General features: G+C 30.5%; 1 protein-coding gene across 1 annotated transcript in view; it reads left to right on the forward strand.

The window, feature by feature from the left end:
* LOC106683918 (protein takeout) overlaps positions 1–21254 on the forward strand; it is a 40020-nt gene extending 18766 nt beyond the window's left edge. The window contains exons 2-6 of the mRNA XM_014425680.2: positions 2978–3076; positions 14188–14341; positions 16628–16770; positions 17866–18015; positions 20486–21254. Of these exons, the coding sequence (XP_014281166.1) occupies positions 2978–3076; positions 14188–14341; positions 16628–16770; positions 17866–18015; positions 20486–20652 (713 nt within the window). The 3' untranslated portion in view covers positions 20653–21254. The remainder of the gene's footprint in view (positions 1–2977; positions 3077–14187; positions 14342–16627; positions 16771–17865; positions 18016–20485) is intronic.
* Positions 21255–23351: the final 2097 nt, after the last annotated feature.

The raw sequence follows: 23351 nt of genomic DNA on the forward strand, positions 1-23351 counted from the left end.
GCAGTTCGGAGGCGTTTCTTTTGAAATATGATAGGAGTGGGTGAGCCTCGTGTGACCTATTCTCAGCCTAGTCAGTACAACCTCCTCTCTGGCTTGGGACCCATAGAAATGTTACTGAAATACCCATGTTGTGTAGAGTTTTTAAGTGAAAATGGATGCAGGAAATTCTCTGATGTTCTGGATACATAGAATCTAAAGCTTTTATCGAGCTTAGTGAATCTGTAATTATTGTAATGTTGGTGTGGTTCAAAGATAAACAGAAGTGAAGTGCTGCTGCTATTGCATTTAGTTCGGCAGTGAATATGTTGCATAATTTGTGGAGTTTAATTTTGAAAGTTGAGTCATTTGTTACAAAAGATGCTGCTGCTGATTGGTCTGATTTTGATCCGTCTGTATAGATTCTAAAGGATTCGGGAATGTTATGAATTAGACGAGAAAAGTGGGTTTTATATTTAACTGGTTCAGTATTATTTTTCGAGTATTTGTACAGGTCTAGAACAGTTTTAGGACGTTGCAAAGTCCATGTTGGATGATTGTTTTCGGATTTGTCAATTGTTATCGTTTTGAGAAAAGCGATAGCCGAGGAGAGTCTTTCTGATAACGGAAGTGTTGAATTTTGTTTTTGTCGAAAAAGAATAGAAAATTTTGGATTAAAAATATATTTATGTGTCGGATGTTTTGTTTGTGGATATAATTTTGAACTGTAGTTTGTGGCTAATTTAGATCTTCTGAACGAAAGTGGCGATAGTCCCGATTCAGCGCATAAACTTAGTATGGGGCTTGTTCGAAATGCTCCAGTCGCGATTCTGATTCCGGCGTGATGGACTGTATCCAGTTTAGCAAGGACTTGGGAACGAGCCGAGCCATAGACGAATGAGCCGTAGTCCATTTTGGAGCGTATTAATATCTGATGCGTTGGTATTCACATGCTTGTTTTGTTCTTTTAACTTTTGTCGGCTTTTACATTCGATTTTTATTACAAAAAAGAACAAAATAAAGATAAGCAAAAAGAAAGGAAACGTAAATTTCGGCAATGTAGGTTGTAGGTGTTAAAAATTCATATAAATAGTACTATATAACCTATAAATTCAATCTTCGTTTTAGAATTTTTATCATAAACTTTTTAATTTAATTATTTAGACATATTATATCTTCATAAATATATATTTGTGCTATGTTAAATCAAAAACAAGCTGCAAAATTTAATTAACAAGATTTGGAACAATGCATTTACACCGAATCGATTGAATAAACAAGAGTTAATTATTGAACCCAAATGTTGGAGAAATTCATAAATTAATTAAAACACGGAGAGAACACTCATTAATCTTTTTGTAGTTCGAAAGTAATGCAAACTGAACACAAACGTGTGGATACAATAAAAGCGATCTTTGATTTGGGTCCAAAAACCGACACCCTATTGGACAGCAACAAATTCAGGCCAATTTGTACTAGCCTATCCAAATAAGTCAAGCTTGCAAATGCACGAATTCACCATTGTTTGGCAAACTTCTAGGGGCACCCTTAATTTTATGATCCCTAAATTACAGCGAATCAAAAATGAACTAAGAAGAACTAAGATAATTTCTTCGAGAAAGATTGAGTTGTTTATCACTGGGGTCGTCCGTAGATCAGATGGTCGAGACGCAAGCTTTATCAGACTGAGAACTGCGGGCGGCACCGGTTCAAATCTAGTCCATGGATGGACTTTTTTAATTTAGTGGCGGTCCCACCAAATGAAAAACCTGAACTCCCACCATGGTCAGAATAGGTTGGTCACTTGTACCATAGATAACCCTTCTTTCCCCGTATGTCTGAAATAAACAGGAAGAGGGGGTCATAAAAAAAAAAAAATAAATAAAGTAGTTTATCATTGATGTTGATAAAAAAATTGAAATACTTAAATGAATAGATTTTTAAGAAGTGATTCACGATTTTGCTAAATTAAAAATGAAGAAAAGTATATATTCTAAATGTTCATTTCTACTTTTTAATGTTTGTTACTTTTCATATTTTAAATAAATTAATGATTTTAACTAGGGTGTTGTAATACGAATAACCTAAAGTAGTATATAGTACCTAAAAAATAATTTAATGGAGCACCATATCTTAAAGTGCTCGGGACAGCCACCTGGTTAAACATTTTTGTGTTTGTTCGGGCTATAATTATGCCATTTTTCAACTACTAAAATTTGTAAAGAATTTGTATCTACTACAATTTAAAAAGAATACGTCGACAACCTACCGCAGGAGCCGCAGGGAGGAAGTTGCTCTAGCCCGCTTAAGAACTGCCACCTTCAACATTGCCAATATTGACATTACACTCTCACGATTAAACATATTTTTGAATAATGCCCTCACTATATACCAACAGTAAGCAGAATAGAACTGACCCCCAAATTTATCTAAAGCTCTCACCGATGTTGAAGCTAAAGTCACTTGGGTATTTAAATTTTTAAAAGCACATCGCCACCCTTCCAAATTACTTTCTTTTGTTTTAATTCGAATTTTTATTTTTTTATTTTATTTGTTAAGTGTGCATGATTAAATTTTTGTATCTTTATAATTATAATAGTACATAGGCATTGGTGACCAAAAAGTTTTGTGCCTTCAAACAAGACTTAACAAAGAAACAATTTGTATAATTTGAACTACTAGAACCCATGAAGGGTCAGGGGTTAAGTATTTTGTAAGGAAGTACTGTTTTTAGAACAACGGTTAGACAAGGAGGTGATTTTTTCAAGATCACGCTCAACAGCCCTATTTTTCCCTAATTAAGGGAACCCACTTTATAGAGGCCGGGTGGACCCCAGAGGGCTCCCGAACCCACAGGGTTGCCTCACGGCTATTGTAATCTTCTGACTATAATTTTTATGCTTATGTTTAATAAGGCATTATGTATTAGGTTACATATAAGTGTATAAATAATATTCAAAACAATTAATTATATAATATTTAAAGATATTTTATGTTCTAGCTACCTACGCTGAGGTTTGTTACCGCGACGACCCAACGAGGGACCTCAACGAATGCTTGGTAGGAAGTATACAAACGCTCATCAAGAAGATTAGCGGAGGTATGTCGGATATCTTTTTTTTTTTTATTAAGATATTGACGAGAAAATATACTTCTTTTAGAATATTATCAAGACTCTATATTTACTTGTACATTTCGGACTGTTTCCCCATCTAGTACTGATATTCCTATAATTGTAACATTTGATGAAAATTTATCAACAATTTATGAATATAATTAAAACATATACTCAATTTTACCTTATTTTTAAATATATCCATTTTTTTTTAAATTTCATAGTTACATAATTAAAAATATAACACTCCATTGTTAAAACGATATCATTCACTGTCGATACATTCACCTGTCCCTTTAGCGCTAATCAATGTTAAGTTATACAAGGTATTATCTCTTTGGAAATCTCAAATTTTTTTCTAGTTATTACTGTTGTTAGTAAGTATTTAATGAACGGTTAAAATCTAATTTTGGTACACTAAATTGACTCTTGAATAAATATATGAGCTCTATCATGTAGAGTAACTTACTTTTTGTGGTTATTCCATTCAAAAATGAAATTATTTTATTTTATTTATAATCTTAAACACTTTCTTGAGACTGGTAAATTATTTTAAAATAAATAATTTAATTTCTATCCATTTTAGTCTCAAAAACATTTTATTTTTCTTATAAGTCTGACGTTTCGGCCAATCCGGCCATTCTCAGGGACAATCTACTTAATACAATTTTGGAATTATATAACTTAAAAACTCTAACTCCATGCAGGCTATTCTGCAATTAAACAAAGGTTGTGATAAAGTTTTTAAGGAATAGTGACTATGACAGATGATTTTAATTTTGGTTTTAAGTGAATATTGACTGATTAGAAATTGTTGTTTTGACCTGGGCAGAATAGCCTGGATGGAGTTCGAGTTTTTAAATCATATAATTCCAACATTGTATTAAGTAGATTGTCCCTGAGGATGGCTAGATTGGTCGAAACGTCGGACTTATAAGAAAAATAAAAGGTTTTGAGACTAAAATGGGTAGAAATTAAATTATTTTATTTTCATCTAATTTATTTTATTTTTATTTTCTTATTTTATTTTTATTTTATTTTTATAATACTATGTCATAAAAATGAATCATAACTTACAAACAAACTTAAAATTAGAATGCTTTTATAATTAGTAACTGATATGTACTTAACCGCTCAGCCGTAGGAACCTACAAAAGATCCCACCTTCAAACCGTTCTGATCTTTCAATCAAAAATCCTCCGATACAGCACTCACAGTCCCATTTACATCATTAAAAAAAAAATATTACGCAAGAACATGGACATACCATATGTGACTGACATAAAAATATAAAAAAGAGCACAAAATTTCTCATGACTCACTCACTGTAGACCCCAACACACTGGTACTAACATTACTGACACACTACCACAAAATCCAACAAAAAAAAAACAAAACTCTGGAGCAGAGATTTCGGATGTTCTATGTCAGGAGTGTCTTCATTGGAAGCCTTCTCTACTCATGAATTCATACTAATCCTGTGCGGAGGTTGTCTAATGGATCATAAATTTACAATACGCACGAAAAGCCATAAGTAAAATTACAAAATACAGAATAATTATATTTCTATCTTATTTATTTTCACTATCTCATTTATATATTCACTTTATTTTATTTTTATTTCATTTACCTTGTGTTTATGTTATTGTTGCGTGATGTTCAAGCCAAGAAATAAAAACGCGGAGCTAAAATAAATTTTAGTTATGTTAGAATTGTGTTCTAAAATCGTTGTTTACACACAACACCAACATGGAGGCTTGATATTCTGAAACGGCGGCGAAGATGACCTCGATTTCTTTCCCACCCTCTTCCAAATCTGCAAGCGTTGTTGACAAACTTTCCCGAGCCATTCTGTCCCTAGTCAATCAACAGTCGATAGGCGTCGATACCTCATCGATGAAGGCATACTTAAGATGTAACGCATTGGCATTAAAGAGGCGACCACAATATGTATATGTGTATGTAAGACAGGCCGCTACCGAAGGACCACTCGGTTAGAAAGTGGTGTTTCGCAAGGACGAATGCTGCCTGACCTCCTTCCAGCGGGTTATCCAATTCCACAACTTCTATTACAGGATAAACTCACTAAGAATTTAAAATAATAATTTATATATTTTTTTTTCCAAGTAAAAACCCTTAATAATTATCACCTCTGTGTCTTTCTATATTTTAGACAACGTTTCGATCCATTATCCTGTCCATCTATAAATTGTTACAATAGAAGTATTTAATAAATCTTATTATTATTTTTATGAACTATTTGGTTTAATAAATCTTATTATTATTTTTATGAACTATTTGGTTTTAATTATTTATAATTCTAATAATATAATCGTCTATTGATAATAACCATATAATAAATTGAAAAAACAAAACAAATATTTTTATATATCTAACATAATTATTTCAATTCGTTAATTATTGTGTCTTTCCAAAAAAGATTTGTCTCATTAATAAAATGTTCTATTACTCTTTATAAATATTTATTAATTTTTTTCCTTTAAAATAAGTTGTATCCAAAATAACATTTTTTATTTCTTTAAAAGTCCTACGTTTCTGCCATTCCGGCCATCATCAAGTACAAATTAAGAATCAATTATAATAGTATAAATTAATTGTAATCAAAGATTTTATTGTTAATGAGAAGAGTGGCTATGTAGGGTAATTTTGACTGAAATTGGTGACTTGGGTAGAATAGTCAGCAAAAAGTTTTTAAATTATTGTTTTGACTGTAAATTTACATTTAAGATTGTCCTTGGCGATGGACGAATGGGCCGAAACGTTGGACTTTAAAAGAAATAAAGAATATTTTTAGACTTAAATTGGATACAATTTATTTTATTTAAACAATAATAACCAGTTTCAAGAAAGTGAAAAGATTATAAATAAGCAAATTATAAAATTGGGGTGTTGAAAGGTTTTAGATTAATTGGCCTATGTATGGTGGTAACGATTTGATTCTTAATTACGTTTCAAGACAGAGAGAAGGAGTTTCAATTTAATTTCGTTTTTAATCACTGGATTCGAATACAGAAAATGTCAAAACGACAAAGCCTGTAATCATGACTTATCAAGTTTAATAATAAACTTACTTCATTTTATAAGTTTCACATATTTTAAAACAAAGCACAGCACATCTTGGATGAGTTTGCCTGTAGGAGAAGGGAACTTAAGTACCCGCACACTCTAGTTCCTTCTCCGCTCCACACCGTAACAGTCCAAAACTTGGTAATGCCCAACCATTCCGGGATTGGATAGGTACTTGGAACAGTTTTCCCGTCTGTTCTCGAACTCCTAAATTACGATTACCGGAGGTTACTCGTTACTTTAGGTTATCCTTTATCTTTTACTGGTACTGTTTCTTAATAGGGCTATTCATGATGAATATATATAGGATTGTGGGCAGCCCTATTTAAAGTCATGTTAAATGTTAAATGTATAAGAGATATTAGGGGTATTCATGATCTCTAGTATAACATGTTAAAGCTTTTTGAATGGAAAAACTCATGTTAAATGGAGAAATATTTCTTTTTTTTAGCATGTTAAAACGATATAACATATAACATGGTTGAAGGCGTGTTACTAGGTCTGTTATATAGTGAGTGACGTCACGCAACACACCAGCTGAGTTCGTCACCGTTTTGTTTGTTGTCGCAGTAACAAGCAATGAAGTATTATACATATTACTTGCTCGTAGTTTGTGTTAGTATTGTTTTGGATGTTTTTAAAACTCATAAAGCAATGGATGACAAAAATAATAGTGTAATGATAGTTGTCAATTAGCTAGCTCAATTTGTAATAAGTTGCTCAGAAATTCCGCTAGGAGCTCTTATGGATTTAACATGACTTTAAATAGGGCTGCTCACAATTCTATACTTATAACATTTAACATGGTAAAACATTTTTCATTTAACACAACATCATGAATACCCCTATCAATTCTTCTTTTAATTTGTTGGAAAATATTTATAAATATATTTTGAGAATTGATAATCATTCTGTTCAGAAAAAACTGCCACTTTTTAAGTTTAAATTTCTTTTAAAACAGTTAGAGTAACAATTTTCTTAATTTTAATGTTTTAAAATGCACTATATTTGGTTATAGAGTTGGATAAACTTATGTTAAATGCAGTAATTTATGGCTTTCATAATGGAGGAAATATAGATTGGACCTCTCTCAGCCTCTGTTTTCATGAATTTAAATAGTTCATAATTAGGTTTTTGGACCCTCCTGTATCCTTTCTAAATACTCCACTAACGCCTGTTGAACAGATTCGATACTTAGGACTCCATCTTGACAAGAGAATTACTTAGAATCCACATAGAAGACTGAAACGACAAGAAACTTCTAGTAGATTTCGATTGCTACAACACCTACTTGACAGACGCTCTAAACTTCCCATTAACTACAAAAAATTATCATATAATATGATAATCAGACCTATTTGGACATATGGAATTGAGCTCTGAGGCTCTACCAAACCATCAAATTCCTCCCGCATCCAATCCTTACAATTCAAAATCCTAAGTAAAATCCTTGATACTCCTTATTACGTTGCAAATAAACTCATCTACAAAGACCTTAACATCCCATTCGTTGCAGATTTGGCCCAAAACAGATATGCGTCTTTTCATTCCAAACTCCTTACCCATCCTAGCCCATTAGTTCTTAATCTCTCATCCTTAACTATCCCTGATAATCCTCCGAGGCATCTGAAAAGAAGATGGCCACGGACCTTCTAATTTATATACGGACCTTATTATTTAATGCTTGAAGTATCACTAAGGTGGTTCCTTCCCAAGATTTTCAAGTGTTTTAAACATTCCACACATTTACTTATTGTATTTATAATTTGTACAGTTGTAAATTAAGTTAAATAAATAAAAAAAAGAAAAGTTTTTCGTTTAAGAGCGGATAGTTTTCCCTCGGCCCAGTTTACTTGACATAGTAAACTAATAATCTTTGAAAAACTGATATGAGGATTTCTATTTGTAATGTAATGTTAATAATAATAATAATTTATAACTAATAAGTTAATATTTATTATAATTTATACAGCTAATAAAGTTATTTAGTTTCGGATTGTAACATTTTCTTGTATTACTATGCCCCATTATGTTATGAAAACCGTTATATAAAATAAGACAGTTCTTTTCATCAAAGGAGTGGGGATTGCCCAATATTTCTAAAGCATAAAGATCGATTCCCAGCCTAATGTTTTCCCACACATTTTTTATGTTATTCTCGTTTCGCTTCCTCATTACTTAAGTTAAGGAAGGTTTGTTTCATGTAGCGAAAAAAAAAAAAAAAAAAAGATGAATCGAATTTGTTGATTCCCTTTCTCACGAAGGAAAAAAATTGGTATTGTCTCTGTCTGTCTGTAGTAATTTCCTTTTCAGAAAGCTGCTACGCCTGATCCAAATTTGAGGAAATTTTCGTTTATATTTAATCTAATTCCGTCCCCTACGCGTAATATTTCCCTACTATGCGTAAATATATTTTCCTCGGCACATTTATATTTTTAAAACCATTATATTGCCCCAAATTTACATTAGTGGTATCCATAATCGTTAGTTTAACATGTTAAAGTGTGTTAAATAGAGGGATGTTTCCTTCTTCTAGCATATTAAAGCGATATAACATATAACATGGTTGATAGCCTCTTAATAGGTCTACTAAATGGAGAATGACGTCACACAACAGACCAGCCGATCTCCACGCCATTTTGTCTGTTGTCGTTTTGAAAATTTAGTTAGTTCTTAGTTCGTATTTCGTTTGTGTTATCTTTGTTTTGGACGTTTTAAAACTCTAATAAAGTAATGAATACTAATAATAATAAAGTAATGGGGAAAAAATAGGAGAGGAAACAAGGAATAAGTGAGGTGGAGGAAAGATGATGTGACGAAGCAGTTGGAGATTTTATTATCTCGCAGATCGTGTTTGGTTTTTGTTATCTTTGTTTTGGACGTTTTAAAACTCTATTAAGTAATGGATACTGATAATAATAAAGTAATGAGGAAAAAATAGGAAAGGAAACAAGGGAGAAGTAAGATGAAGGAATCAACTTTCCTTTACCTCACTTGTACCTTGTTTCCTCTCCTACGTTTTTTTCCCTTACTTTATTATTACTTTTATTCATTACTTTATCAGTTTAAAAATGTCCAGAACACAAACCAAACACGAACTATGAGGAACTAACCAATCAAAACGACAGCAGACAAAATGGTGTAGAGCTCAGCTGGTTTGTTGTGTAACGTTCTCATTCTCCATTTAACAGACCAAGTAACATACTCTTAACCACGATAAATGTTATATCGTTTTAAAATGCTAAAAGAAGGAAATATTTCGTATAGAAGCTGTTGGAGATTTTAGTTGTTATTCTTGGTTGCTTTGTATTATTTTTGTTTTGGACGATTTTAAAAAATGTAATAAAGCTGGTTGGCTTTGGAAGGAAAGGTTACAAAATGTTGCTCAGAAAATCCGCTAGGAGCTCCTCTGCATTTAACATCCACTTAAAATTAGGTTGCTAACAATCCTATACTTATAATTTTTAGCATGTTAAAGCTTTTTACATTTAACACATCACGGATACGCCCATTGTAGTGTGTAAATGGTTCGTTATTGCGTTCATCAAATTTTCTCCTCATCGTTCGCTTTTTTATGTCCAAAGGTTATCCTGGACACTCTTATATTTTGAACAACCCATTAAAATAAAATTTGTTAAGAAGTAAAAATTATTCTAAAACCTTCAAATATAGGTAACTATGGGGGGGGGGCACCCCTCCCACCACCTAAAGGTAGACCAACCCCCATTTTACAAATTATACAATTGTCATTTAATTGTACCACTCGTTGCTCAAATTGTATAATTATAATTTACTTGTATTCTGTAGTTCGGATTTTATTATTTGAAGCATTGATTGGATGATCTAATGCAGATAACCTTTTTCATTTTGTACAAAAGCCCAACAGAAAAAAAAGTCAATTATTTCACCCCAATTTTTGATTACTTTAATGAACACTATGTATAGTTACTATTCAAAATTGATGAGGCTGCCAAGTATTGGTAGGGAGAATAAAAAATGGCGGCTTTTTAAAAACGTTAAAAATAATTAATTTTTCATTCGGAGCTCTATATCTTTGAAACTACCAACAACAATAGAAAATCTAAGAGAACATTATTTAAAGAAGAGTAAATTTGCTAAACTGTAGGTCCTAATAGAGCTATTTACGTTCAATAATTCTTGAGATATAGCTTTTTAAAAAGCAATAGTTCCTAAAAATGTTGTACAGAACGTACTGAAAGATCAGTAGTTAGTGAATTTATTTTGAAAACTCCATGTCTCAAAAACCGTTTGACATACACATGTCTATTAGCACTCAAAGTAAAGCTAGTTTAATGGGCTATGAAATAGTTTAATATGTTTATCGTCGTAGGAGTAGTAGTTTTCATGGAATTTGCTAAAATAAATTGATTAATGAATATACTTGTTCGGACAAATTTGCATTTGCCAAATTTATATTCATAAGCGAATATCATAAAAACTAATATCTCTACAAAGATAAGTGTCATAAACTACTTTATAGCAAGTTAAAATTTCTTATTTTGAGTGCTGGCAGACATATGTGCGTCTTATGGATCTAGAGATATATTTTTTCAAAAATCAAACATTTCATACGAACAAATATAAATTAACAGTTTGTGAATTTAATTTGTCAAATATCATAAAAAGTACTACTCCTACGAAGGTAAACGTTATAGAATATTTTATAGTAAATTTAACTAGCTTTAATTTTAGTAGTTGCAGACATCGTACGTCCTATGGTTTCTGAAATAAAGTTTTTCATAAATCAAACTTATTGTCCGAACAACTATAAATCAATTTATTTTAGAAAATTTCATGAAAACTACTATTCCTACGAAGGTTAAGGTCATAAATTTCTTTATGTTACATTAAACTATCTTTAATTAATTGACATCTGTACGTCACATAGTTCCTGAGATATAAATTTCTCAAAATAAATTAACTAACTACTGATCTTTCAACAGATTTTTAAGAAATATTTCTTTTTAAAAAGTCATATCTCGAGAACAATTGGAGGTAAATAGCTCTATCAGGGCTAATATTTCAGCAAATTTACTCTTCTTTAAATAATGTTCTATTAGATTTTCTAGTGTTGTTGGTCATTTTTAAGATATAGAGCTCCGAATGAAAGATAATTGTTTTTTTAAGGTTTTGAAACAGCCGCCATTTTTTATTCTCCTTACCTATACTTGGCAGACTAGTAATTATTCATAGTTTTCATTAAAGTAATTAAAAAATTGGGGTGAAATAACTGCCTTTTTTTCTTCCCGGCTCTTGTACAAATTTGTTCTTTTTTTCGCAAAATGAGTTCTTCTTCAGTTAAACTCAACTTTGTATAACCCATTTTTATTACTCCACCATATGTGTAAAATAAAGTATTACACAGTGAACACTAAAAACTTTTTTATATGATTGAGAGATAATAAATCTACCAAAAAGGAATGAAGAAGCTATTATATTGAATCCACTTGGCAGACATGTTCTGCCCCCTTCCAAGAACTCGATATAGACGGCACAGCTGATAACGTCCACTTCACATAATGTAGTTTCAAGGCTTGCTCAACTTCTAGAAATGATAGATAAAAAAAAAAAAATACGATTTTATTGTAAATATATCAGGGACCCAGAATCTTTTGTGACAAAAATGTCTCTTTTTCATTGTTTCTTTGACCTTCATAAAACGGTGAAATCTTCTTAATAGTGGTATTTATGATGCGTTACATGTAAAACGTTTTGACATGCTAAATTTTATAAACGTAGGATTGTGGCCAACCTAATTTCAAAGTTGATGTTATATTATAAATGCATAAGAGCTCTTAAAATGTGGTAAACATTTGAGTGAAGATTATCGAAAAAAACCAATGAGTAATAAAAATTTGGAAGAAATTTAGGAAAAAGTAATGAAATTTTATAATTGGAAGAAGATAGTTGATCGTATAAGATAGATTGTAGGAGGATAGTTCGGGTGGCAGTCAATAAAGCTATCAAAATAGTAAAAGAAAACTATTTATTGTTAACCAACGTTTCGCCCCACTTTGAAGGGTTGTTTGATTGAAACAAATATGATAACTCCAAAAAAAAAAATCCTTGCTTCAATCAGACAGCCCTGACGAAGACCTGCCAAGTGGGTTTTATTGTACTATTTACTGTTTATTTATTATTACTATTTATTGTTAAACGTTGGTTAACAATAAATAGTTTTTTCTACTATTTTGGTACCTTTATTGACCACCGCTCGGGCGATATTTTTTTAGAGATTTTATGATCCTTTTACTTCGGTTTACCTTGCGCATAATCTTAAGAACGCTTAATTAACCAACTTCAGAAAAAAATTCTTATATGACATAATTGACAAATACATTTGATTTTCGTTATGAAATGGAACAAAATAAAAATTGGTTAAATGACAGGAAACGTAAATATTAGTAAAGTAGGTTGTACATTATAAAAATTCATTTAAATAGTACTACATAACTTATAAATTCAATCTTCGCACTAAAATTATCATTAGAAACTTGTTGATTTAATTATTTAAACATATGATGCCTTTATAAATATATATTTGTGCTATTATAAATAAAAAATAAACTCCTAAATTTAATTAACAAGATTTGAAACTATATATTTAAACTGAATCGATAGAATTTTAAAATATACAATCTTAAACAACTAGTTAATTAATGAATCCAAAGGTTGGGGAAATATTTAGTCAATTAAAACACGGAATGCACAAATAATCATCTGTTGGCAGTTCTAAAGCAACGCAAACTTAACACAAACCTGTGTAGCAAGCGCCCTTTTGATTTGTGTCCAAAAACACCCGACGGGTTCGGTTTTCCATCGGGAACTTATAATATTTCTTTATCAAAGAATTAAAGGTATTGCAGAGAATTGCGATGTTTCAAACAATCCGGTTTTAGCGGTGTTATAATCCTTACAAGGACACATTTTGAAAACATTACATAAAATCGTTAGGAACATTATTTACATCATAATAAACTTTTGCGCAGTAACTTTCACTCCATGGCAACTAGCACTTAAGAAGTAATACAGTTGTGGATATAAATAGAGAATGGAGAGACTAACTTTCTCTCCTTGGAAAGAATGGAGAGTAATGGCTCAGTAGTGGGGAAGGGATGCTATCTGGAACAGTAAGGCAGTTTAAAAGAATTTATTTCACAATGGCCTGTAGAAGTAAATGTGGAGTAGAAATATTCATATAAACTAATATTAATCTAGAATTAGAAGTAGGTAAATAATTAATGTAAATAATTATAACAATTCTTGCTTGTCCCAATACATGGGGTATTCATGATGTGTTAAATGTAAAATGTTTTACCATGTTAAATGTTATAAGTATAGCATTGTGAGCAGCCCTATTTAAAGTCATGTTAAATGTTAAATGCATAAGAGCTCCTAGCGGATTTTCTGAGCAACTCGTTTTATTACCTTTCCTCACTTCATGTTATTGTTTACTTCTAGATTAAAGTAATTTATTACAAAATTATATGCCTAAATTGAGTGAAGAGTGGAAGTTATGTGAAAGTTCGGCTACTGAGTGTCTTGTTGATCTTTTAACTTGCTAAAAGAGAATCAAGATGAGCTAATTGTCAACTGTCATTATATTATTACTATTGTCATCCATTGCTTTAATAGTTATAAAAAAATCCAAAACAATACTAACACAAAAAAAAAAAAACTACTAGCAAGTAACCTAACACATCAAACAAAATGACGAGCTCAGCTGGTCTGTCGCGTGACGCCATTCTCCATTTAACAGACCTAGTAATAGACTCTCAACCATGTTATATATTAAATTGTTTTAACACGCTAAGAGAAGGAAATATTTCTCAATTTAACATGAGATTTTCCATTCAACACGCTTTAACATGTTAAACTAAAGATCATGAATACCCCTACATTATAGAACCGGACTCTATTGTACTACTATTACCTTATTTTTAGTATTTATCTTCACAAAATTAAATTAGAAATCATTTCTATTGCAGAGGGTATCAGGGAGCTCGGCCTACCCCCATTGGACCCATGGAGGGTGGAGAAGGCATCGGTGACCCTAGGCTCTGGAGACCCATTCAAGGTCTCCATGACCACCCTGGACGCAGATACCTACGGCTTCTCCAGGATACAGATCTATGACGTCAGGTAAGATTGCTTGAATACATTCTAGGGATGGAAATAAGAACGGCAAACGTTTGATAGCGATATTATGGAGATCTTCCAAAATAAAAAAAATATCAGAAACGAGCAACGCTGAGTATAGGAGTATCGATATTTTAATTTGATATTTATTTCTGATATATCGAAATATTAATATTAAAATCTGACTATCGATAACCTTTCGATCGATTTTTAAAATCAAATAAAAATTTTTTGAAGAACCGTTGGTTCGACAGTCAAAACAAATGTACTAAATGTGAACTAGTGGCAGAGATGGGCAAAAATTAGCTATAGCTAAAATTGCCATGGATACGACCCTTATTCATGAATTACCATTGATAAATATATATCGTATCCATGACAATTTTAGCTAATAGTTTCATAGTTACCCAACTCTGACTATTGAGTGCCATAGAGTGTTCGTTTTGCTGTCTATATCAGCTGTGTTATATATTACCAAAAACGTAGGAGTGATTTGTTTTTTTTAATTTGTTTTAAAAAACAAAACAAATAGCTCAATATTATAATTATTTTGTTGAGAAAAAACCTAGGAGTGATTTTTTTTTTAAATCTGTTTTTTAGCAGGCCTCTATCACTTGTTTTTCTTATAATAGCCAATGAATTTATTTTAAGTTGCATCGGTTTGAAAAGATTATTTATAACTTCTAAAATTTACTTTAACTTCGTTACTTTTACTAATTCAATTAATAAGAATATTATTGTATAACTAATTGCCTTTCTAATTCAGATTGATCAGGTCATCTCATTTAGGTCGCATTCTTCTGCTTTCGAAAACATTCAGTATTCCATCTACGGTCGGCAGCTAAGCTTTCTTTCCACCCCTAAAACAAATTAGGTTTTGCACCTCTAAAACGTGATTTGAGCTCTCTTTTGTTTTTCATACTGGCCTCCATGATCCCAGAAAGCCAAATGAAAAATTCGGGACATTTTTGAATATGGTTCACTCACTAGAAACTTTTAACCCAGAAAATGAAGCTTTTTTTGAAGACGATATATGGATAATTTAAAAGAGAGAAAAACAGTTTATTAAAAATGTTGTGCTGGCCAACTGCATTGGGTTTACTCATAAACAGCATACTTAACATTAGTAAAAAACAATTTGTCTTTAAACCTGTATATAAATTTAAATTACATGCTAAAATTTTGATGATTTTTTTATTGTTTATTTTCTTTTTTCCTTATATATTTTCATTTTATTTTTATAGCTTTTTATCATTCTATATATTTTTCATTATTTTTAATTTTACAATTATCTCTCTTGCCCGAACATGACTTTTTTTTCTTCATCAGATATAAAATAGAATTATAGTCAACAATATAATCAATAATAAACATTTTAAATTTAGAAAAACTATATATATACATAAAAAACCAACATGGTTGTCCACAATTATATTCAATTAAAACTCACAATATCAATCTACATACATGCATATAAAAAAATGAATACATAATGTTAAAATTTATAAATATAAAAGTAATAATTATAAAAAGATATAAATATTAAGAAAAAATGTTAATAATATTAAAAGTAATAAAAATATACACATAATATAAAAGTAATAATCTGAGTATTTTCAGTAAAAATTTTAATTTTTTTGTTTGTTTTAATTTCAATATTTAATGTAATTTTTACTATAATTAGTTTTGATGTAATAAATTATAGCTTATTTCTATTTGGAAGAGCTTTGATTGACTGTGTATAGTAATGAAAGGAATATGCGGAGAAAGAGAGATGAAGAAGGGTGCCAAAGAAAAACTCAAGTAGTCATAAAACTACCTAATGTGAGCCAATGTTGCCTGGCTTCATTTGTTATTATTTCTGTTTTCGTTAATTGTCTAAAACCTTTTTGTAATTCTTATTTAATTTTACATTTCACTGTTTATCTTCTTTTTCTTTCATTTTTTACATAAATTTTCACATACTTTAAATCTTAATTAGCCACACTTTTGTTTCATGTTATCCATTTTCTTACTTTTTCACTATATTTTAGTGTTTGTATCTTTTTTAGCCCTGATGAAACCCTGCAACATAAGGTGAAATGTGGACTCACATTAAATAGTATTATTACTATTTGAGTTTTTTCTTTGACTGCACCCGGACCATCTTCTTTTCATTATTTCTTACTTGTTTGTCACTTCATAATTCCATAAATAACTCCGTTATAAGAATAAACAGGCACCTATTCTAAACTCAAGTCTCAGAAATGGTATTATACTCATATTAATAGTCACTTTTTCCTATTCCAGGATGTCATTGGACAACCCCAAGAGGATCACTCTAGAAGTTGACTTCTCCAACAAGAAGGTATTTATTGAGGGTAACTATGAAGCCGAGGGATCTATTGCAGATTTCCCAATCTTGGCCAAGGGAGCTTTTAACCTCAGCATGAGTGAGTAGTCAATTTGTCCATTAACATTTTTAAAAACAATATAAGTGGATATAATATTTATATTATCTATTTATTTGATCAGAAGAATTGAACAGTAAGTTCTTGATAGCCTCTTAATCATGAAACAAGTCAAAATAACATTTCATTCTGAATCATTTTACCTTCAGTAATTATACAACAAGCATTAAATTAAATATTCGAATTTCAAAATTATCTTCCTTGTTTAATGTCTTTTATTTAAAAATCATTAATAAATCACATTTAGGGCCATTGCCTCATCTTTATGTGCAGTGCAATAAACATTAAATTTTCATTTATTTATTTTTTTACATTTAAATAGCTATTGAGCTTTATTATAATTCAAATAATTACCTAATATTGTTATTTTCTAATAAATTATCTATATTAAATGTAATACTTTTCAATAATTTATCTATATTACAGTCAATATGGATAAGTTATAAGAAGATGGCAATGTTAGATAATTATTTGAACTAAAGCACAATTGTGGTTTGTATGTAAATTATATATAAATAGAAAAGTAATATATATTGCAGTATATCTGAAGATGAAGCGATGACACTGAAACATTGTGATTTATTAATGATTTCTAAATGAAAGACTAGACAATGAAAATGATTTTTGCTATATCCAACTATATCCTAAAAAATATTTTATTGTTTAAATAAAATTAATTTTGTACAATTTACAAGCTGTTTATGATTGAAATTATATTTAAGATTGTCCTTGAGAATGGCTGAAACATGGGACTTAAAAAGAAATATAAATTGTTTTGTGACTAAAATTGGATACAATTTATTTTCATTTTTATTGTTATTATAACAATAATAACCAGTTTCAATAAAGTGCAAATATTATATATTAAATATTTTAATAATAATTTATAAACAGCTATACTCTACCTTATTTTTAGGACACAAAAGCTTTAGATACTTATATTATCATATTTTTCATGAAGAAACCTACAATGAATCTGGGTATTTGTAAAACTTTTCTGTAAAATGTGGCCATTTTCAGAAATACTGAAAAGATCTTAGTACCTGAAAGACCTCTCTGACAATGGATATGTTTTAGGTGACCTGAGCGGTACATTCAAGATGAAGGGCCACTTAGTGAGCAGGGATGGCGAGCAATATCTAATGGTCGATAGGGCATCAATGAGGCCATATGTTGGCAACATGACTTTCTTCATGACCAATGACAACTCCAAATACCCAGAGCTCAGTAAGTATTTTGAGAAGGTTACTAAAAGAATATAGGAAGATAGTCCGGATCAGGGAAAAATATTTAATGTCAACCAATGTTTCCCCCCAATTTGCAGGATTCGCTAAATGGAAACAAGATACAAATATTGTAAGAAGTGACAGAACATTAGAATATATGCAATATAGAAGAAAATATGAAAAATGTTCTGTCACTTCTTACAATGTCTGTATCTTGTTTTCATTTAGCCCTGACGAAGCCCTTCAAAGTGGGGTGAAACATTGGTGAACATTAAATGGTTTTTCTACTATTTTGTACCTTTCTATGACTGCCTCCCAGATCAATCTACTTCACACGGTCAACTATCTTCTTACAATAAAGGAATATATGCTGATATAAGTGGGTATTTAACACACCGATAGGAAATTGGTTTGTTTGATTTTTTTCTTTAAGAATAATCCCAATATCCATAAAGTTAGCCACCAGTAATATCTTTTGCCTGCCACTGCCCTCTGCTTCTGATCACCCAAGAAGGAAGTGGTATCAGTAGAAACGCCATCCATCCATCACAAACCAGGCCTTCCCACTCTTCTTGTAGTATATATATTTTCTCTTTCAGGACCTTCAGAGGTATCTGGTCTGAAGACATCCTTAGAATATGGCCAGCCCACCATAGTTGTCCAACCTTAATAACTCTTAAAATATCAGTGTTCTTCTATATTTTCACTACTTTGTATTGGCTTAGATCCTCCTTGCACCGTTACTATGTAAAGGGCCTAATATTTTTATTAAATCAAAGGAGATTGGCTTCTTGGTTTTTTGTTATTATCCAACATTTAGAGCCATAGATTAACACTATGTCTTACAGGTGTTTATGTTTGTTGATTAGGATAAGATTACACTTCTTTTAAAGGCGGACAGTTCAATATTATCCTTATTTACTACATTTTCCAAATTTAATGATAATGTTTATAGATTTTGAGAAGAATCTCACTCAATCACGTCAAATCTCAAACGTTTTTTTCCACTTAACTCTATAACTGAAAAATTTCAGGAATTAATAAATGAATAGCATTACGTGAGGATCATAATTCATTGTGAGTATTACTTTTTTCCACTGTGGGTATTAAAACATCTGAATGAAATACTTGACTGTTGATTGGGATGTTTGTTCTGTGGGAACTCTACTTTAATAACTGGAGGTTCAATCACTGAACACTCCCCACTGCTAATAAATGCATACTTTCCTTTCTCATACTCAGGAATAATTCATTCAATATAACAAATCTATTATTATCACTAAAGTCTAATGATTTAACTTCCTCAGTGTAGCATTTCTTATCTTTGGATTTTCTATTTTCATTTTTTTTTTTTTTTTGTATTTCAATTTTTCTTAATTGAATTGATCTGTATTTCACTTCTACAGGCATTCCAGTCCCCTAACATTATAAATTGTTTATTGTTAACATTCATGAAAAAGTTTGTATCTATGAAACACATGGTTTCATACCTCACCACCTTTCTAACTATTTCGCTTGAACAAATTTGTTTCTCGCTTTTCTTGTCCCTATCAAAAGATCATGAAGATTTTATTGCTTTTTCATGTTTTTGTACAGTATAATCTCGATAACCCAAACTAATTGTGTCAGGGGGTTGATCGGATTACAGAAAGTATTAAGAATAACGATGTAAAAAAGTTCAGCATTATAAATGTACATAACTATTTTTATTTATTTAATTTTTTTTACAAATATTATTGTAAATTCAACAGTTAGGAAGTTCAAAAATTAAAAAAAAAATTGATTTCTTTTATAACCCCAGTAACGCTAAGTGATGATTTAATTTGTTAAAATTATAAGATTGTTCATTTATAAAAACTAAAAAGTATAAATAAAAATAAACAATACTCTTTGTATGGATTTATTTAAGACATGATAAAATAAAAAATGAATTTACCAACAAAACTTGTATTATACATATTAATTAAATTAGTTTTCCTAAATCAAATGATTAATACAATAGATATCATTTTTTTCTAATCCCAAAAAAACATATTAAGAACACTTCCATAGTAATTAAATTATCCAACTTGCCAAAAGATCGGGAAGTTAAAAATGCCCTTCACACACGTGCATTTTTATTTGAAAACAAAAATTGTATTCCCTGGTGAGTTTGCTCATAAAAGAAATACTGGGGTGTTCATAGTACCGAAGTTTGGACTACCGAGATTACACTTTTTTTAAATACTGAATTCTTCTTCTTTCAATTGTTTTCCAATAGATCCAGTCTTCTCTCTTGCATTTCTGTCTTTCCTTGCATCTTAATAATTTCCTGTCTTAGCTGTTTATATTATTTAGTATATAGATTTTAATTTTTTTTTTTTTTCGTTAATGTCATAATCATATGAGTATATATAAATGTTCTTAAATAACAGTTATATAAAGCAATATTTTATAGCTAGATATTAATTACAATAATTAATTGTCCATAGCTGCTCTCTTCATCGGCCTTGTCAACCAGTTCTGGAAGAGCATCTACACAGAGACCCTCCCCTATGCCGAAGAAAACTTCGACCAAGTGATCAGGCCGATTTTCAACCTGGCCACTCTCAAGATTCCCTTCAACCAACTCATCCCACCCTACATTGTCAAACCATAAGCCCTTTGGCATTTAAAAAGAACAAGAACTGTACAGCAGGAGTTTCTGTATTTGTATCTATTGGGACCAAAAATACTTAAAATATTGAAATGTAACTTTACAATTTTACAAAATAATTTATTAATTAAATTAAAATATAATATTTATAATTAATAAAATGTTTTAGGTAAGAATAATATAATTTATTCGCAGAATTAAAATTATCTATCATTTACTCAACATATAATGTGTTCTGACCCTTGGTGGGTAATGATTGTTTTTAAATAATTTGGTAAAAAAAGACAACATTAATTATTTTTATATGTGATATTTTTTTATTAAAAAAGTTTATTAACCATTACTACTATCAGGCTTTGTTGTTATCTATTAAAGTTAAATATCTTCATAGCTACTTAGCTATAATTGGTGAGAGAAAATAAACTCCTGCGGTACTAAAAAGCTTAAATGTAAACTCTATGAGCAATAAAAGTGGTGCTTTGTATGTTTAATGTGAAATTCCATACATTGCAATCACTCCTTGACATTGTGAAATCAAATTCTGTATTGTTACAAATAGTATAACCATTAAAATGTTGTAAGTAATAAAAACTAGTGTTAAGTTACTTTTGTTTGGTTATTTTCCCACTATTCCTGGCTCAAAGAGAACCAGATAACACTTATTAACTAAAAATACTTTTTGAGTTGGAACTTGCTGTTCTAAATGAATAACCATAGTTGAATAGCTGCATACCTAGTAATACAAGAGGCTAAGAGGAGAACAAAAACAGTTATTTCTCACCATTTTTTATTACTTTAATGAAAAATATGTATAATTACTAGACAAAATTGATGAGTCTGCCAAATATAAGTTGGGTAAACAAAATTGGCAGATGTTTCAAATAATAAAAAAATTAATTTTTCATTTGGAGTACCCTATCTCTAAAATTATCCACAACAAAAGAAAACCTAATAGAACATAATTTAAAATAGAGTAAATTTACTAAAATATGAGGCCTAGGAGAGCTGTTTAAGTTCAACAGTTTCCGAGATACATTTAAAAAAAAAAAAACAGTTAATAAAGAAATAACGAAAAATTAATCGTTAGTGAATTTATTTTGGGAAATCTATATACAGATGTCTATTAGCAATCAATACAAAGCTAAGGTAATATATTACTAAGTACTTTATAACATTTATCTTTGTATGGATAGTAATTTTTATTATATTTGCATATGAAATTTAGTACAATTCAATAAATACCATGAAAAGTACTCCTACGAAGATAAATATCATAAACTACTGTAGCACATTAAACTAGCTTTAATTGGATTGCTCATGGGCATCTGTACATCTCATGGTTCCTGAGATATAGATTTTCCACAATAAATTCACTAACTACTGATTTTATTTTACTACATTTATCTTTGTAGTAGTAGTTTTCATGATATTTGCTAAAATTAATTTATTTCTAGTTGTTCTGACAAAATTTCTAGAATGAAATTCACATTCCTATGCATTCCTAGCTCTGGGGCACCACCAAAACATCAAATTCCTCCCGCATCCAATCCTTACAATCCAAAATCCTACATAAAATCCTTGATGCTCCTTATTACGTTACAAATAAACTCATTCACAAAGACCTTAACATCCCATTCGTTGCAGAATTGGCCCAAAACAGATATGCGTCTTTTCATTCCAAACTCCTTAACCATCCTAACCCATTAATTCTTAATCTTTCATCCTTAACAATCCCTGATAATCCTCCGAGGCGTCTGAAAAGAAGATGGCCACGGGACCTTCTAATTTAAATCTAATACCACCGATGGGTAGTTCCTTCCCAAGATTTTCAAGTGTATATGAAACATACAACATATTTACTTATTGTATTATTTTGTACAGTTGTAAATTACATTAAATAAATTTAAAAAAATATTCCTATGCAAATATCATAAAAACTACTACCCATACTTCTAATTATATTTTGAATCGGACGTATTGTAAAGATATCACCCTAGACTGAGGCAACTTTCTCTACTGGAGCCATCCTACAGACTATTCCAAAGCAATCAGTATAAGTAAAAGTAACATTTTTTTATATTCAATAACCATTCCTTGCAATGTAGGTAAGTGAAAAGGAAAACTTTTTTTTTTTTGTTTTAAGAGATCTTGAAAATAAATCTAATGCCTGAATGGTATAGGTAAGGTACTGAATAGCCCAGTTATACAGAAATTATTTGAATTTGTTAATTTCGATGACAATTGTATTAAAAAAGGTCTACTAATTAGTAGGCAGACTGAGTCTAGGAAATGAATTATAGGAACCACTAATGACGACTAGGTAGCTGATTCAAGACTGAAGATAGCTGACCCATTGCTAGGCAACACCAACCAAATAACCCCCACTGACCATTATTCTTAACTTTAACCTGGCAGGAGTGTCTTACTTTTTTATCCCTTATGGAGTGACCTGTGAGTATTTATCTCATGGTAGACATTTTTTTTTATATAATTGGATGTGATGATGACAAAACTCATTAAGATTACTTTCGATGCAATTTGAAATTGTAATTGTGAATTGTAGCTCTTCCTACAATTCACTGGGACTGCAGAATCCAGAATTCGTAAAAGATCTAAGATCTCCTTGCCTTAAAGCGTTAAATTAAAGTGTTTCCCGTTAAGAGAGTTTCGAAGGGCACGAAATAAGTTAAAATCTGTTGGGG

The sequence above is a fragment of the Halyomorpha halys genome, unplaced genomic scaffold, assembly GCF_000696795.3.
Source record: "Halyomorpha halys isolate HHAL.00 unplaced genomic scaffold, Hhal_1.1 Scaffold527.1, whole genome shotgun sequence".
NCBI lineage: Eukaryota > Metazoa > Arthropoda > Insecta > Hemiptera > Pentatomidae > Halyomorpha > Halyomorpha halys.